Source organism: Tinamus guttatus, unplaced genomic scaffold (genome assembly GCF_059628265.1).
Source record: "Tinamus guttatus ecotype Peru unplaced genomic scaffold, ASM5962826v1 Tinamus_guttatus_pri_ptg000546l, whole genome shotgun sequence".
In the NCBI taxonomy this organism is placed as follows: Eukaryota; Metazoa; Chordata; class Aves; order Tinamiformes; family Tinamidae; genus Tinamus; species Tinamus guttatus.
In genome coordinates, this window is record NW_028289080.1 from 1,775,150 (window position 1) to 1,792,209 (window position 17,060).

Consider the following 17,060-nt stretch of genomic DNA (forward strand, 5'->3'; position numbering starts at 1 on the left):
GCTCCCACGCAGTGCTTGCCAGGTCACCATCACTGGCACTGCACACTGCCCACAGACAGTGCACTGCATAGTGAGCAGAGCTCTGCAGAAAGAGTCCAGCAAGGGTGGCACTGCCCAGTGTGGCAGTGTGGCAGTGTGCAGCTACCAGGCTTCCTCTCCTCGCTCTGTGTTTTCTTTGCTCCAAAGAAGGCCTGCAGGCCAACTGCCAAGAGAAGACTGTAATGTTATAGGTGGAGGTACCTTAAAGGGAGGCTTTAGCCTGCCTTCCTGCCACAACATGACAGTGCCATCCACGAGGGCAAGAAACACACGTTGTGTCCAGCATGGGGGGCATCACTGAGTACCACTGAAAAGATTATGCACGCGTCCTCTTCACTCCCTCCCTTTTAACATTTATACCCACTAAGAGAAAGGAAAACCTCAGGCTTCTCCATGCTGAATAGGACCAGCTCCCTCCACCTTTCTTTGTATAACACATGCTCCCATCCCTTCAGCATTCTAGAAGTCTTCTGCCAAATTCACTCCAACAGTTCCACGTCTGTCTTGGGCTGGGAAGCCAAGAACTGTGCACAGCTCTGCACATAGAGTGGAGTTAACCTGCGGCATGACCCCATTCCTCACAAAAGTGGCAGGCTTCACGGAACCATCACCAGTCTCCTGTGCCCCTCAGTTTGTCCCTAGAGCTCCTGGGTGGCTCTGGATCTGCTCCAGCTCGTTGTGGCAAGGTCCCTGCAAAGAGATACCGATGCACCAAAGCCTCCCATTATCGTAGTGTGAAATACAGTTGGATGATCAGATAGAGAGGCAGGAGGTGAGATATACACTGTTCAGCTTATTTTAGAGGGGGCCTTCTGGGCTGTGCATGTCACGCTTGCAGGAAACTGGGCACCACCTCCATCCACCTGCAAGCCTCTGCAAGGGATCAGGACGTTCCTGAAAATGCCCTATAGAGCCCTCAAATGGGCCTCACTTGGTGCCACCCTGGAGGTTTCTATTCCACTGGCAGCCCATGTGTCTCCTGTGCTCATGTGGAGGGCTGCTGAGGACAATGGGGCCAAAATCAGCCCCAGAGCATGAAGGAAGCTGCAGCAGATGCTGCCCCAGGCAGAGGATGGTCCCTATCAGGGACCTGTGCCGGGCTCCCTAGCACCACATGCTAGATCCCTCCCAATGCAGGCTCAGGCATAGGAAGGTCCCCTCCTCCCCCTGCACCCGCTGCAGGTTCCCAGGTGAGGAGCCATGCTCTGCTCACCAAACTGCTCTTGCTATAGCCATGCAGATGCCCACCCAGTGGAGGGGCGGACACAATGCGAGAAGCGGCTCCGAGCTGCATATATGGGCAAGCACGTGGATAGAGAAGTTTATTGGAGGTTGGGGCTTCGTCAGATGGGAGATAACCCTCCTGATAAGGTCTCAAAAGGTGTTTGCTGCACTGATAGGCTCCCCTGGCAGTGCGGCTTGCATCTCTGCCTATATATTGCCCTCCCCACTACGGGAGCAGTACTGGTCCAGGAGTCAAGCGGGAGCTGGGGACCATCTCATAGGGCAGGAGAAAAACAGGATGGTCACCGATAGCCTGCTCCTTGTCAGGGCACTGGAACTGCTGCTGTGCGTGCAGCTCTGCTGCGGTGAGTGCCTGTGGGCTCCTTGGGGCTGGAGTTGCTCATCCTTATGCCAAGAATGGGAGGCAGTGATGAGTGTCTGGGCGACCGTGCTTTTGATCATAGGGCCAAGTGCCCAGCACAGGTGGCAGGACATGTCCTGGTCCATGGCCCCATTGCCACTGGTGATGGGCATCTGGTGGCTGGAAGTGGCCCTGCCTTTGCACCTAGTGTCCTGCTGTTCCCCGCGAATTTTCCACCCGTGCAAGCATAGGTCAAAGGCAAGGGCCATGTCCATAGCAGCGAGTGGAAGCCTTGAGGGTGGGGGGCAGCCTTCAGAAACAGTCTCCCAGCCAGCCTGTCAAGGCAGGCTGCACCCTTTACCCACGACACACCATACTGGGGCTCTGTGTCTCCTTTACACTCCTGTGTGGGCACCCACAGGCACCAGGGAGCTGCGCCTGGTTGACAGAGGTGGTCACTGCGCAGGACGGGTGGAGGTGATGCATGAGGGCCAGTGGGGCAGCGTGTGCAGTTACGACTTCCACTGGGATGTCCGTGAGGGCTCCGTGGTCTGTAGACAGCTGGGATGTGGCACTGTGGCCAGAACCTCCACATACACCCCCTTTGGGGCTGGAACTGGACAGATCTGGCTACATCCCTACTTCTGCCGTGGCACTGAGACAGAGCTCCACCTGTGCTCTCACCTCGGCTGGGGTGAGCACTCCTGTGGTCATGATACGGATGTTGGAGTGACATGCTCAGGTAAGGGATTATGTTACTATGCTGCGGTACAGCTACTTGACTATGGGGGGTTGAGAGCCAATGCAACGAGGCCCAGGGCCTCTCCACCACCTCTTCCTCTCCAGGCTGAGATGGGGTGCAGGAGAGGGGGTCAACATACAGCACACTCTTGTCCTGTCAACACTTCTGATGCAGGTGCTGTGGAGCTGCGCCTTGTGAATGGAGCTGGTCCCTGTGAGGGCAGAGTGGAGGTGAAGCTGCGAGGCCAGTGGGGCACGGTGGGCGATGACCTATGGGACATGGAGGATGCCGAAGTGGTGTGTCAACAGCTGGGCTGTGGCTCTGCCAAAAGTGCTCACATCTCCACACCGTTTGGGAGAGGGTCTGGACCCATTAGCCTAGTTCGGATTGACTGTCGTGGTGATGAGTCTGCCCTGTGGGAATGCACTGTCTTGGGATGGGGTCCATACAAAGCCCTCCATGAGTGGGATGTTGGCGTAATCTGCCAAGGTAAGAGCCCTGGGGTTACAACAGGCTGCCTCGCTCCTGAGGTGGTTGTGCCAGTACCGAGAAATCAAGGTGAAGTCCGTGCAACCAGTGCCCATCAAGCTCCTGAGAAACCCCATGACACTCTGTTCTGTCTCCTGGCAGGATTTGTGCGGCTGGTTGGTGGGGATGACACCTGCTCGGGACGTGTGGAGGTCAGGAAGGGCCAAGAATGGGCCACCCTCTGTGAGGCCCACATGGACCTCAATGCTGCCAATGTCATCTGCAAGGAGCTGGGCTGTGGTGCAGCTCTGGCAGTCACCAGCGCGGCACATTTTGGGTCTGGAGCTGGGCCCATCTGGGACGGGAGCTTCGAGTGTGCAGGCAACGAATCCCTCCTGTCTGCCTGCGTCCGCAGGCTGCCCCCTGCCCAGGGATGCACCCATGCCAACGACACCGGCATCATCTGTTCCCGTAAGAGCATGGGGTGAGGGGCAGAGTGTGCTGAGAGGAGGGCAGGGAGGCCGGAAGAGGGGACAAGGCTGCCCCAGGCAGGCATGGGGCACACACACGCACTGAGGCCTGACTTGTGACAGCCGCCAGTGTATGGAGAGTCAGGAGGGTGTGAGGAAGCAGAGGAGGCAATTCCTGCATGTCCTATCATTCTAGGGGGGTTAGACACAGGGCTATCACCTCCCATTGCCTTTCTCCCTTCCAGCCTACACGGACTTCAGGCTGGTGAATGGCAGCACGGCCTGTGCAGGGCGGGTCGAGATGGAGGTGCGGGGTACGTGGCGCTCCCTCTGTGACACTGGCTGGGACGAGGGTGACGCCCAGGTGCTCTGCCACCAGCTTGGCTGCGGATTTGTCACCTCCGTGCCCCACGGAGGCTATTTTGGGGCAGGGAGTGGCCCACTCTGGCGGGACACATTTCACTGCAGCGGAATCGAGTCCCACCTGGGAGCGTGCCCTGCCACAGCGCTGAGGATCCCCGTGTGTTCCCTGGGCAACACCGCTGCAGTCAATTGCTCGGGTGAGTGCAGGGTAGACAGCATCAACTACAATGCCCTGCTTCTGGGAGGGGAGCCGGCCGCAAAAGAGGTGGGGGGCTTGTCCTCTCCCCTGGCTGCCCCCAGGAGCTGTGGGGCACAGGGACCACCTGGAGAAGCAGGTGGTCCTGCAGGACCAGCCAGGACAGGAGGATGGCTCAGAGGAGTCAGGGCTGCCGGAACACAGCCAGGAAAAGGGAAGTGGTTTCATGCTGTCCTCATCTATACTGTGTGATTTTCTGCTAGCCATGGTACTCCAATAAGCCCTATTGCTACTGGACTGCACAGAGGGATATGGCAGGAATTTTTTGCTCTCCTCTGGTACCTTGGCCATGAATAGAAACTTGCACAGTATCTTGGCCATGGGTGCAAACAAGGGGTTGGTGGACACAGAGCCACTGGGGGCCTAGAGGCAAGTGCACATTGCGATAGACCCTACCTCATCTCAGGGCATCTCTTCTGCATGCAGGGCCAAGTAGTGCTGAAGCCCTGTGTCTGGTGGGCGGGGAAAGCCGCTGCGACGGGCGCCTGGAGGTGGCCCTGCACGGAGCCTGGGGCCGAGTCCTGGCAGAGCACTGGGACACCAGCAGTGCCAACGTGGTGTGTCGGCAGCTCCGCTGTGGCGAGGCACAAAAGGCCCATGTGGCCCCGGTGCCGGGGCCGGCGTCCAGTCCTGTGGGGCTGAACGGGCTCCGGTGCGTGGGCACGGAGGCTCGCGTGGCCCAGTGCAACACCACGCTGCCCAGCGCCACAGCAGCCAGCCACGGCGAGGACGTGGTGGTTGTGTGCTCGAGTGAGTGTGCTGGGAAGGGCCATGGGACCCTGCGGTGCCCAAGCAGTTTCCCCTCCCTGCGGCTGGCGAGCGGGCCCGGGCGCTGTGCGGGGAGAGTGGAGGTCTACGTGCAGGGAGCCTGGAGCCGCATCTGCCAGGACAACTGGGACCTGTGGGATGCCGCCGTGGTCTGTCGTCAGCTGGGCTGTGGCAGGGCCCTGGCAGCCCCCCGCTCAGCCCACTATGGCCAGGGCTCGGGGCCTGTGTGGCCGTGGACCAGGGGCTGCCTGGGCACCGAAGCCACACTCTGGCACTGCCCAGCGCCAGCCCCAGCGGGGGACAGCTGCAGACAGGACAGCGACGCAGCAGTCATCTGCTCAGGTCAGCACTGCTGCCACCAGGCCTGGGGACTGTGCTGCCCTGGGAGTGGCCTTGGGGCCAGCCCTCCCCACTCTCCTCCCTGACCACCTCCCCACACCCTGAGCTGACAGAGGGGGCCTAGACAGCACCTTCTCCCCACAGAGCCAAGGGGTCTGCTCCTTGGGGTACTGCTCTTGTGCCCCACGAGGGGTGCAGGGTGGCTGGGACGATGGGGGTGTCTGCCCCACCTCAGCTGAGCTGGGCTCCCCTGTGCTGCCCCCTTGCAGAGCTCACAGACCTGCGACTCGTGGGCGACAGCAGCTGCTCCAGGCGCCTGGAGGTCTTCTACAACGGGACGTGGGGCAGCGTGTGCGCCAACGGCACCAGTGCTGACACAGCCGCTGTGGTTTGTCGCCAATTGGGTTGTGGGGCTGGAGGCCAGCTGGAATCTGTCCCAGAAAATGCATGGGGCTCAGGCCCTGCCTGGCTGTCCTGGGTGAAGTGTGCACCTGGAACCGACTCCTTGTGGCACTGTCCCTCGGCACCCTGGCACCTGCAGCCCTGTGACTCTGCTGGGGAAACCCACGTCACCTGCGCTGGGAAGCCTGGAGGCAGCAAGGGGCCTCCCACACCAGCCACGGCAACCATCTGTCCAAACAGCACAGCCTGCACAGGTAGCTCTGCCCGCACAGGGCAGCACGGAGGCCCCAGGGACAGCGCAACTCCAGCCCACTGGAGGGGGATCCATTCTGCCAAGAACCCAGCTGCCTGGGGACTGCCCTCCTCATACTCATGCATGAACCCCAGGCCGAGGGGTATCCTCCTAGGCCTCCAAGTCCTCACAGCTTCTCCCCTGCATTGCCACATGTGTCCACTGGCCCAGCAATGTAGGATGGGAGATAGGCCCTGTCCTCCAACCCGCTGTGCCACATGTTGCTGTCCTCACAGGTGCCCCCAGCCGCCCCACAGCAGCTGCTGGGGCCATGCCAGTGCCCACCATGCTCTGCATCATTCTTGCCACCCTTCTCTGCCTCGCCCTGGGTGCCCTCGCTGTGCAGGCTTGGCGTGCAATTGCTCTGCGCAGAGGTTTGTTGCACTGGAGTACTCTGGGGCAGCAGCTTCATGCGGTGGTCCGTCTGTCCAGGCTGGGGACTGGTAAGGGGGCGGAGGTGATGAGGCCAGGTAGGGGTTAAGATGGGACCCGGTGCAGCAGAGGGTCCAGGCAAGGATATCGAGGCGCTCACAGGATGGGGCAAAGCTGTGGGGCTGCACCACAGGGGTAGCGGAGGGATTACAGGTGACCCCTAATATCCACTGTGCTGTCCTCGTGGTCTTGGCTCATGGCTGCCTTCCATTCCAGGCCCTGGCACAGATGCAGATGCAACCTATGAGGCCATCTATGAGGAGCTTGACTACAACGTGACACCAGAGTACCAGGACATGCTGAATGGCTCAGGTGGGTGTGTCATGGAGCTGGGTGAACATGGCTTCCAACAGTCCTTCCCTGTCTCTCCCGACCCCATCCCTGGCAACTCTCTCTGCTCAGGAGTTCTCTGGGCCTAGTCCCCACACACCAGTGCAGCACCCAACACCAGAGCCTGGCCACGTCCTGGCCAGGAGGTGGGGGCATCTCCATATTCTCTTCAGTCCCCTTTCTGCCATGAGGCCATCGTGCCCAGGATGCGGGCCAGGCCGTGGGGCCAGGCAGCCTCCCTTAACATCCCATGCTGCAGGCTCCCCATCTGAAGGCTCAGCTACAAACCTGCCTTATTACACCAGCAACAGTGTGGAAGCTGGCAGCACCGGGACAGCACCAGGTATGTGGCAACGCCACATCTCTGTGGCCTGTTGGTGGGAGCAACACAACTCTGGCCTGGCCTTGGATTCACTCTCCTGTCTGTCACAGACACCACTGCCGTTTCCAGGCACGACCCCCTGGACGGGTATGATGATGCTGAAGCTGTGCTGGATCTGGGAGAGGGTCCTGCTCCAGGGCTCAGTGACAGAGTTATCTGCGAGACAGCAGCGGTAGGAGGTAAGAGGTGCCAAATCCTGCACAGCAGTCGATGTGAGTGTTGTGCCGGTCTGCAGGGAGAGGCGGCTCCTCCATACACACCTCTGGCAGTGGGCAGCAGCTGGGCACAGGAGGGCCCTGGTCCAGGCCTGGCAGGCTGGGCATGAAATGGCCTCTCTAAGTCACTGTTTTTGCTCTTTCCAGACGGAAGATGACCCTCCCTGATCCCCACAGAGCCACCAGGAGATTCAACAGATGCCCTGTCCTCAACACCCAGGGATGCAGGCGACATTAACGTTTGGTTCAGCAGCCCCAGCACATCACTGTGAGTTCTGTGGGGCTGTACCATGGGAGTCTCTGAGGAGACGTGAGCATCATCACCAGGGGCACTGCCTCTGCGAAGCCACGGCCTGGCTACGCATGTCCTTGTCCACCCGAGTCACCAGCCCCTGGGGCCTACTTGGGACTCTGGACCCTTGGGGAACTGCCTCCATTGTTACTCCCACACAAGCCTCTGGCGGCTGCCTGAGCTTTTATGTCCTTCCACTGTGCATTTCTCTCTTTCGTATTAAGAAAAAATAAAAGTTAAAAACAAATTGTATGTAGATTCTTGGCACCATGGTGAAGGCTTCATTCATTCTGCCATATCTTGGGGGTTGCTGGGGTAGACAAATAGCATATTCTGCTAAGCGTGATCCTGCTCGCATGAAATTTATCCCTCTTTGGCAATCCGTGTGTGGGGCCAGTCTATTACAATGGCTTCTGCGGCCATTTCACCTGCATTGCCCTAAGCCAGGACACCTCTTCTCATGGTGTCCCAGCTACTACGCCCTGCTCCCACGCAGTGCTTGCCAGGTCACCATCACTGGCACTGTAAACTGCCCACAGACAGTGCACAGCAGAGTGAGCACATCTGCAGAAAGAGATGAGCAACAATTGCACTCCCAGTGTTGCAGTGTGCAGCTACCAGACTTCCTCTCCTCGCCAGACATTATCCTTTCTTCAAGGGACGCCTGCAAGCCTACTGCCAAGAGAAGATTCCAGCGTTATGAGAGGAGGTATCTTGAAGAGAGGCTTTGGCCTGCCTTCCTGCCACAACACGACAACACAATCCATGGGAGCAAGATTATGGACACATTCCCTTCATGCCCCCCATTCTGACATTTATACCCACTAATAGAAAAGACAACATCTACCTTCTTTTCTCCATGCTGAACAGGCCCAGCTCTGTCCGCCTTATCTTGTACAACACATGCTCCCATCCCTTCAGCATCTTAGGAGCTTTTTCCTGGCCTCACTGCAATAGCTCCAGGTCTCTCTTGTAGTGGAGAGCCCAAAACTGTGCATGGCTTTGCATATGTGGTCTCCCCAGAGCTGAGTAAAGAGGGAGGGAGGATACTCTCCCTCAACCTGCTGCCAGTGCTCTGCCTAATACAGCCCAGGATTCCATTCTTGGCCACAAGGAAACATTGCTCACCGTCAATTTGTTGTCCAAGCTCTGAACCCAGGGAAAAGAAGCCACTGGAAACCACTCTGGTGAGTTTATTGAAGAAAATCATTCTCCCTGAATCCTCCTTGATGATCTGGGACGGTGCTTAGAGAACGAGTGCTATGCAGAAATACTGGGCTTCTCAGCAGGTGCAAGGGATGAATATTTCCACAGGTTTTTTGACACTGATTATAAAGCAGATACGATCTTCAGGTTTGTCAAAGGAAATAAAACAACATTTGCCATGTGCTTTGTCCCTGTGATGAGTTGGACTGTGTGTACTATCCTGGAACAAGAACTTTACAAGAAGAAAAATCTTATGGTAAGCTCTGTGACAACCACAGGAATGTATATGTTTTACCTTTGCAGATTACTGAAATGCAGATCAGGTGAGGGCAAACAGGACGTGCAGCAGTTCCTGTGCAAACTTTGCTGCTTGGTGGCTGATGGGATGTGGATGCACAAGGTGCTCTTTGAGGAAAAGGAAATCAAGGAGCGGGGCTTAGATCAGCCCGAGCTACTCTCCCTCTTCCTCAACGAGAACACTTTAAAGAAAGGCACAGACCATGGGAGCTTCATTCACCTGCACCTTCAGGAGTTTTTCGCTGTGATGTTTTATATCCTGGAGGATGAGGAGGCAGGCAGCAATTCAGGGACTTTTGTGAAAGACACAAAGCTGTTATTGGAAAACTTTAGAACATCTAGAAAGGATCTGATGTTAACAGTGACTTTCCTATTTGGTCTAGTAGATGGAAAAGTAATGGATCACTGAACACAGTCCCTCCTATTCTCCTATTCCTACAACTGTAGGAGAATGAAGGTTGTGAAATCTCCTCTAGCTTGTTGTGTACAGGAGGATCTAAAGATATATAGCATTTTCAGCTCAGCTTCCCAGGTGTTGCAATGCAGCCACCCCTTACTCAGGACTAGAAGAGCCCATTGCTCCAGGGCTGCACCTTCTCCCCAGGCCCTTTTGGTCCTGTCCATAACACGCAGCAGGATGAAGCATGACGAGTATGGCTCCAGTAGCAGTGAGCCACGCTCTCCGAGGGCTCTGATATGTGTCCTCACTCAAGCATAAAGCATGCTTAAGTTTTAAGTATGCACTGATGCTCTCTGCTATGTTGCAGAGTAAGTTGAATCCAGCAGTAACGGTTCAATGAACACAGTCCCTCCTATTGCGTCTCCAAAGGTGTCTGTGTTCACTCCCAAACTGTGCTTGTCCCTCCAGAGGAGACATTCTGGGAGCTGGTAGTGAGCCCTACTTTGGGGTGCTCATGCACTGAGGCCTAAGGTGAGATGTGCACTATTTGCTGAGTGGCAGGTCTCTCTGGGTGGCTGTCTGTGTCTCTCCCTCCCCATTCTGGCAGGGAGGGTGGAGCAGATCCCTCCTCCTGGGTGAGCTGGAGAAAATATCAGTCCCCTGCTCTGCAGAGATTGACAGCCAGTGGAGGAGCAGCCATCCCCTATCTCCCTGCTCTGCCAGGCACTGAGGAACACAAGCAGCGAAGTAAAGACACTGAGGTAAGATTGCTCCATGGGGAAGGGTGATGTGGCCCAAAGCACAAAGGGATGTGGTGTGATGCTTTCATCATTCTCCACTGCTCTGTCCCACAGGCTGCAGTGGTGTGGCCTCACGGAGGACTGCTGCGAGGACCTTGCAAGGCTGCTGGCCACTCACCCCAGCCTGGACCAGCTGGACCTGGGTGACAAGCTGGGTGACCACGGCGTGAAGGGTGCTGTGCAAGGGGCTGCAGCAGCCCACATGCCAGCTGCGGGTCCTGCAGTGAGCGACGCCAGGCCCTCTTGCACCTCCTGCCACTGCAGCTTCAGCTATTCAAGAGCCAAAGGGTGCAGGGTGGAGGAGAGTACTGGGGATGGATGGGAAAAAGTCATTGCAGGGCATGATCATCCCTTTGCCCCACTTTCCCAGGGATGCACTGTCCACTGCAAGTGCCTGCTTTTCCCAACACAGAGGTGCTCAGGGTAAATAGGTTAAAGGCAGGAACCCCTCCATAGTGGCAGTAGTGTAGAGAGTGTCACCCACTAAGATGCAGGGTGTTTGGGGGGGTGGTGTTGTGTAGTGCTTCTGCTCCTGATTGCTGCTGGGTGACCAGGAGTGAGGTGGCCCACAGGGCCTCCACTTGGATGAGCAGTCATGAGCCCTGAAGGACGTTTCTGCATGTTTCATCTTCAGGCTATGGTACTTCCACCTCACCAGTGCTTGCTGTGAGGATCTTGCCACCTTGCTCCGGACCAACCAGCACCTGATGGAGCTGGATTTGTCCTGTAACAATGAGCCTAGAGATGCTGGTGTACAGCTGCTGTGTGAAGGGCTTCAGCATCCTGCCTGCCAGCTGCAGACGCTGCGGTAAGGGCCACAGGACTGGGCAGTGCCCCATGAGACCACCTGACCTATTACAGTGAGGAGTGGAGACAAAAGAAAAAGAAGCAAAACACTGAGGAATCTTGGCATTTTCCTCTGGAACTCAGCCATCACAAGTCCGTGAGTTTGCATTTCCCACTCTGTGGATTTTTGTGCCCCACATGGCCTTGGCTTGTGCCATAGCAGGGTCTTTGGAAGGTTCCGTGTTTCTCAGTAGGATGCTGGGAGCCAAGGGAAGCTTGGGGATGGCAATGACTGGGTATGGGACTCCCCAAGCAACCAACAGCCTGGCCTGTTCTGCCTGCTTCCGTAGAGAGCAGGAAGACAGTGTTTCTTGGAAGAAGCAATTAGGAGGGCTGCAAAAGGGTGCCTAGGCCCATTGGAACAAGCAGGGCCTTGCATGATTAAAATGGCCAGATCTGCCACTCAGCCCAGTCACAGTCCAGGGAGAAAGAGGAGACTCTGAAGTCATGGTTCCTCCAGCACTCGGCCCTCCCTGATGTGGGGTCGGATGTGCCAGGTAAAGGGCAGGGAAGGCAGCACTTGAGGCTTCTTTGGACAGGAGTGTGACCCTGACTGTGCTGTTTCTGTCCCTGCACAGCCAGTTCCACATTTCCAAGTAGAGCATTGTGATTTCTCTCTCCCATCTTGATAAGCTGTCAATAAAGCCCTGTTGCTGTTGTCTTTGCTTTGGTCACACAGATTAGGGAGCTGCCATCTCACAGGCACTTTCTGTGAAGCATTGGCTGCTCTGCTTCTTGTCAACCAGAGCCTGACCTGCCTGGATCTGAGCGACAATGAGCTTGGATGTGCTGGGGTGCAGCAGCTCTGCCAGCTACTGAAGCATCCTGCCTGCCGGCTGTGGACACTGGGGTAAGGGATATGGGGCTTCCCTGATCGTTCTCCACTCCACTGCCCTGGCACCCCAAGGAAAAGCTCTGTTATTGCCCCTACTCAGGCTTCTCCATCTGTGCTTGATCCGAAGTGCCCCTGCAAGGGTGGCTCCCCGGATATCACAGTCTGGATGTTTTTTGTTTGGTTGCTTGGTTTTGTTTTTGTATTTTTTTCTTGCCAGGCACAGATCTCATAGACCCACAGGCACCTGGGTGCTGAAAGGCTTATGCCTTTCACTTCAACAACAAGGAGGCCCTGGGGTGTCCTGGACAGTTGCACTCTCTAGACTTGTGTGCCCCAGAGCTAAAGAGCTAACCAAGAGTTCCGGGCCTCTGTGACCTCAGGCCAGTGTGGCAAATCCCATGGGCTGTGAGGCCTTGAGTCCCTTCTGCTCGCTGTCACACTTCCCCTGCAGCCTCAGGGCAGTGAAATCCATGGGCAGGGAGTGGTGAAGGCAGCCAGGCTGTGGCTGTGCAGGCATCCTGGGGCCAGATGCTGTGGGGTAGGGACAATGTATCCTCATCAACATCTTTGTTGCCCTGCAGTCTCATGCAGCAGTCAGTATCTAGGGTAGTTTGACCAGTTCTTGTCCTTTTCTTGCTCTATTTAAAGACTGAACACATCTGGATTAAATGAAGAAACACAGCAGGAGCTGGCTGCGGTCAAGAGAATAAAGCCCAACCTGAAGATAGGCTATTTCTTTGAACAAGACTCCCTTCAGCCAAGGCCTACAGCCCGTTTGCCTTCTCATCAGAGAGTCCTATTGGGCAGAGGTGGAGGAAGGATCAGGAGGAGGTTTCTCTCTTTAATGGGAGCTCCTTTTTATGACAGGAATGATTTGTAACATGCGTGGTAGGAATCTGGTCAGTGCTCCTGGGGAGGATGGGAGACGTCCCCTGAATTCTGTCATGTAATAAAAAACCTGGCCCATGTGTTGCAGATAGTTAGGGAACGGCGGCCGGAAGATATCGTGCTGTACGGAAAGATAGGGCCCCTAATAGCCAATAGTGTTTAGTCTATGGTGTAAGCAGACGGATGTGACGTTGTAAACCTAGCTATATAACACCTTGTTACCCATCAATAAACGCCATTTGCCGTCCACCACATTGGTGTCAACTAGCTGATAGCCCGAGTGGTTTGGGGGTGGTCGCCGTGCCGTCCCTGAACCAGGTCGCTGCAGCCGTTTGAACTGCAACAAGTGGTGCCGAAACCCGGGAACGTCATCGCCTGGATGAGCGAGCAGCGTGAGCAGCAGCCAGAGCAAGTGGACCACCCCGGCGAAGGGGACACTACCGAATCAACAAGGAGGATGGAAGCCCTCATAAAGGTCGTATCGCAATTACATAACTACTGGGGGATTGATTGTAAGCCAAAAGATTTTACTCTTGCAGTTACAAGGCTTTTGAAAATTAAGGCTATAGAGCAGCCGGTGGATATTCTCCACCCTGAACTGTGGGACAAATGTACTATGGCATTAGCTGAGGAGACAATGTTCTCAGGTTGTGGGAAAAACCTTAAGGCTTGGGGAAAAGTTGTACAAGCCTTACAGAAAGCTATGAAAGAGCAGGAGACTTGGGTAGCAGTAAAAGACTGTTTATTGGCCACGTCCAAAGTGGGAATCGGGACAACTGCGCAGACTTTGGACCCCCCAGATGATGGCAATTCTGCTGAGCCTAAAGGTCAGCAAGAGGGTGAAACATCCCCTCCATCCCCGAACCCCGCCCCGCTTACAGAAGAGCAGAAACAGCCGAAATCTGTTTGGAGCGAACTAGCCGAGGAAGCTAGGAACATTGAAAAGAAGTCAGAGCATGATGACGTCTGGGCCAGGCCACCACCCTATGCCCCTCAAAATGGCGCCGAGCCGCAGGGGGTAGGGTGGGGCGAGGGTGCCCCCGGCGCGAGTGAGGCGCCGGAAACCAATGGGAGTGACCGGACACCTGAGGGCGGCCCGAGGGAGGGGCCGGGAGCGAGTCCGAGGGAGGGGCGGAGAGAAGACCCGAGGGAGGGGTCGAGAAGAAGTCCGGGTGAGGGGCGGAGAGAAGACCCGAGGGAGGGGTCGAGAGCAAGTCCGAGTGAGGGGCGGAGAGAAGACCCGAGGGAGGGGTCGAGAAGAAGTCCGAGTGAGGGACGGAGAGAAGACCCGAGGGAGGGGTCGAGAGCAAGTCCGAGTGAGGGACAGAGAGAAGACCCGAGGGAGGGGTCGAGAGCAAGTCCGAGTGAGGGGCGGAGAGAAGACCCGAGTGAGGGGTCGAGAAGAAGTCCGAGTGAGGGGCGGAGAGAAGACCCGAGGGAGGGGTCGAGAGCAAGTCCGAGTGAGGGGCGAAGAGAAGACCCGAGGGAGGGGTCGAGAGCAAGTCCGAGTGAGGGACGGAGAGAAGACCCGAGGGAGGGGTCGAGAAGAAGTCCGAGTGAGGGGCGGAGAGAAGACCCGAGGGAGGGGTCGAGAGCAAGTCCGAGTGAGGGGCGAAGAGAAGACCCGAGGGAGGGGTCGAGAGCAAGTCCGAGTGAGGGGCGGAGAGAAGACCCGAGGGAGGGGTCGAGAAGAAGTCCGAGTGAGGGGCGGAGAGAAGACCCGAGGGAGGGGTCGAGAGGAGGTCCGAGCGAGGGACCTGGAGCGAGCCCGAGGGAGGGGCGGAGAACCGATCAGAGCGGACATTTCAAAAAACGCCGAAGCCCAACGAAAAAGTACCAGAGCCCGGAAGTGACCAGTCAGTCGAGTTCCGACTCCGGATCAGACACTAGTCAGGACGAGTGGCTCACAACCGATTCAAACTTAAGGAAGGAGAAAAAGAAGGTAAACATCCAAATTAAAGAAAAACCGGCGGGAGCATTCATGATTAAGCATGTTGCAAAGGAAGAGCATCTGACCCCAATTCAGGTGGCTGTTACCTTCAAAATAAAACTAATGAAAATTGTGAGTTTCTGTTCACAGGACCGGATCATCGGACACCCCTGTAATCCGTACACCCCGGTGACAAGCGTCCCGCCCGAGCCTGCGAGTTCCACGCTGACCAAATCCAGAAAACAACAAAACAGCCTCCGCAAGAGGGGGCCGCGATGCCTTTGCGTTATCTTAATTTTGCAGCTTGTCACTATAGGACAGGTAGAGTCACACCAGCCCTTTAAATGGGGTACTTGAACAGATCGAACAATCTCGAGCAATTAGTACAAAAATAACTACAGGGCCACCAGTTTTCAGTGCCATGCCTTGCCAACTAGCACCCATTGAACCCTGTTCCAAACGCAGCTGGTACAAAAATTTGTTCACCGGTTCGCCGTGGTTAACCACCCTGATATCCACCTTAATAGGGCTGATCACAATGATCATGATGACGCTAATCTTTGGACCCTGTATATTGAATAAGCTCATGCCGTTTGTCAAGAATCGGCTAGAGAAGGTTAACATCATGTTAGTAGAACACCAACAACTGCTTTAAGAATATATCCACTTAGTATTACCCCCAAGTTATCCCAAGGTACACCCTATTCCTACACCCTGGTATTACCTGTCATCCCCTACCTTCTACGCGCCTTCTTCTTTGTGCCTTATGTTTTATGTCAAGTTTATGATATATAATTTTAAGATTGGTATAACTATAAGAATAGAATAAGATAGTAATAAGAATAAGATAGTTGTATTTTAGCTAGTTTTGTTATGCATAGGGAGGGGGGAAGTTGTTGCAGATAGTTAGGGAACGGCGGCCGGAAGATATCGTGCTGTACGGAAAGATAGGGCCCCTAATAGCCAATAGTGTTTAGTCTATGGTGTAAGCAGACGGATGTGACGTTGTAAACCTAGCTATATAACACCTTGTTACCCATCAATAAACGCCATTTGCCGTCCACCACATTGGTGTCAACTAGCTGATAGCCCGAGTGGTTTGGGGGTGGTCGCCGTGCCGTCCCTGAACCAGGTCGCTGCAGCCGTTTGAACTGCAACACCCATGGTCCTTTGTGGATCTGCTGGGGTTTGGGGCTGAGTGACTCCGTGCATGGGGATGAAGCCATGGATGAGGGTGTGTGTGAGTCCGGCAATTTTCTCCTTCCAATCTGCAGGGGCAGTGAGTGGGGAAAAAATGGCGCTTTGGATCCAGCTCACAACAGTTATACACTTTTGTATCTCATCCTTACACTAGGATTTTTGTATTTCTGAAGGTGTCTGTAGTTTTGTAGACGCCACAGTTAGCAGGAGGGTCCTTTCTCTCGCTCTTTTTTAACACCGCTCTTACCTGTGAGTATGTGTGTTAGTCTGCCGAAGCCCCGTAAAGTCCCTGGGTTCTGCCCCGGAAATCCTGTTGTGCTGCGGTCTTTGTTCCTTCCTGCCATCACACCTGAGCGCCCTGCGGCGCTCTCCATGCCCAAAGCATCCAGGGAGATTGCCTGGGAGTTCGGCTCCCACTCTATAATGCCCAAAGGAGGATCGGACTGAGACACAGCAGGACTCTCCCACTCTGGAGCTTTCTTCAGAAAGCAGATGTTGGGCTGCTGGAGCCAGAGAGCTCAGGGCAGTGCAAGCAGAGGATGTGAGCACAGCCCCTAGGCGTGGAGGTGTGGGATATGGCTAAGAGGGAGCAGGCAGCAGATGGAGAGCAGCATGCAGAAATCGCTTGTGCCAGCAGGTCATACCACTTTGATTGGGCCTCAAAGCCCGTGAAAGAGGTGAGACTTAAACACCCTACTGTTTCTTGCAGAGCCTGAGTAGACTGTAAATCAGCCACACAATCTCCTCCTCTCTGGGGCCATTGCTTGGGCGTGGGAGCCCCGCTTGTGCATGGAACCCCCTACAAGAAAAGGATTCCCAGGGCACTTTGCAGGGCCCTGCAGGCCCATGGAGATGCTGTCCAGCTGCCTGCAGGTGTGCGCCCCCCAGCCCACAAGCGCCCGCAGCAGCTGTGCTGGCTCCCAGCAGCAGAGCTGAGACAGGAAGGAGGTGGCTTCCCCCCCTGCACACCAGCCCCCGCGAGGAAGTGGCTGTGGCCGCTCGCGTGGTGGTTTGGGACCACATGGGGCGTAGCTGCTGCTACTGCACTCCTGCCCCAGCAATGTGTCTGCGGGGCCCACCAAACAGCCAGCACCTTGCCACCTCCTTCTGCTCGATCAGCTGCATTTCAGACTGCCATAAGGGTTTCTCACATCAGCCCTTTTTCGGTCCTCGTACACCACTGGGGCCTCCACTCCTGCGGGAGCCCTTTCCCTAAGCGCAGGGGCCTGGGAGACCTTGTTGGCAAAGCTTGTCCTCACTTCCTCCTCCTTGACATGTCCCTT

The 17,060-nt window shown here is 55.9% G+C and overlaps 1 protein-coding gene across 1 annotated transcript; it reads left to right on the forward strand.

Annotated features, from left to right (window-relative positions):
- Positions 1-1,561: 1,561 nt before the first annotated feature.
- On the forward strand, positions 1,562-15,860 carry LOC104576897 (scavenger receptor cysteine-rich type 1 protein M130-like). The gene is given in 21 exon segments (XM_088534234.1): positions 1,562-1,628; positions 2,046-2,366; positions 2,541-2,855; positions 2,997-3,305; positions 3,550-3,868; positions 4,360-5,033; positions 5,300-5,686; positions 5,961-6,098; positions 6,373-6,468; positions 6,746-6,829; positions 6,919-7,047; positions 7,231-7,351; positions 8,523-8,605; positions 8,608-9,284; positions 9,960-10,039; positions 10,133-10,247; positions 10,249-10,301; positions 10,713-10,886; positions 11,604-11,774; positions 12,408-12,552; positions 15,852-15,860. Coding segments are annotated over 21 exon segments (4,467 nt in total).
- Positions 15,861-17,060: the final 1,200 nt, after the last annotated feature.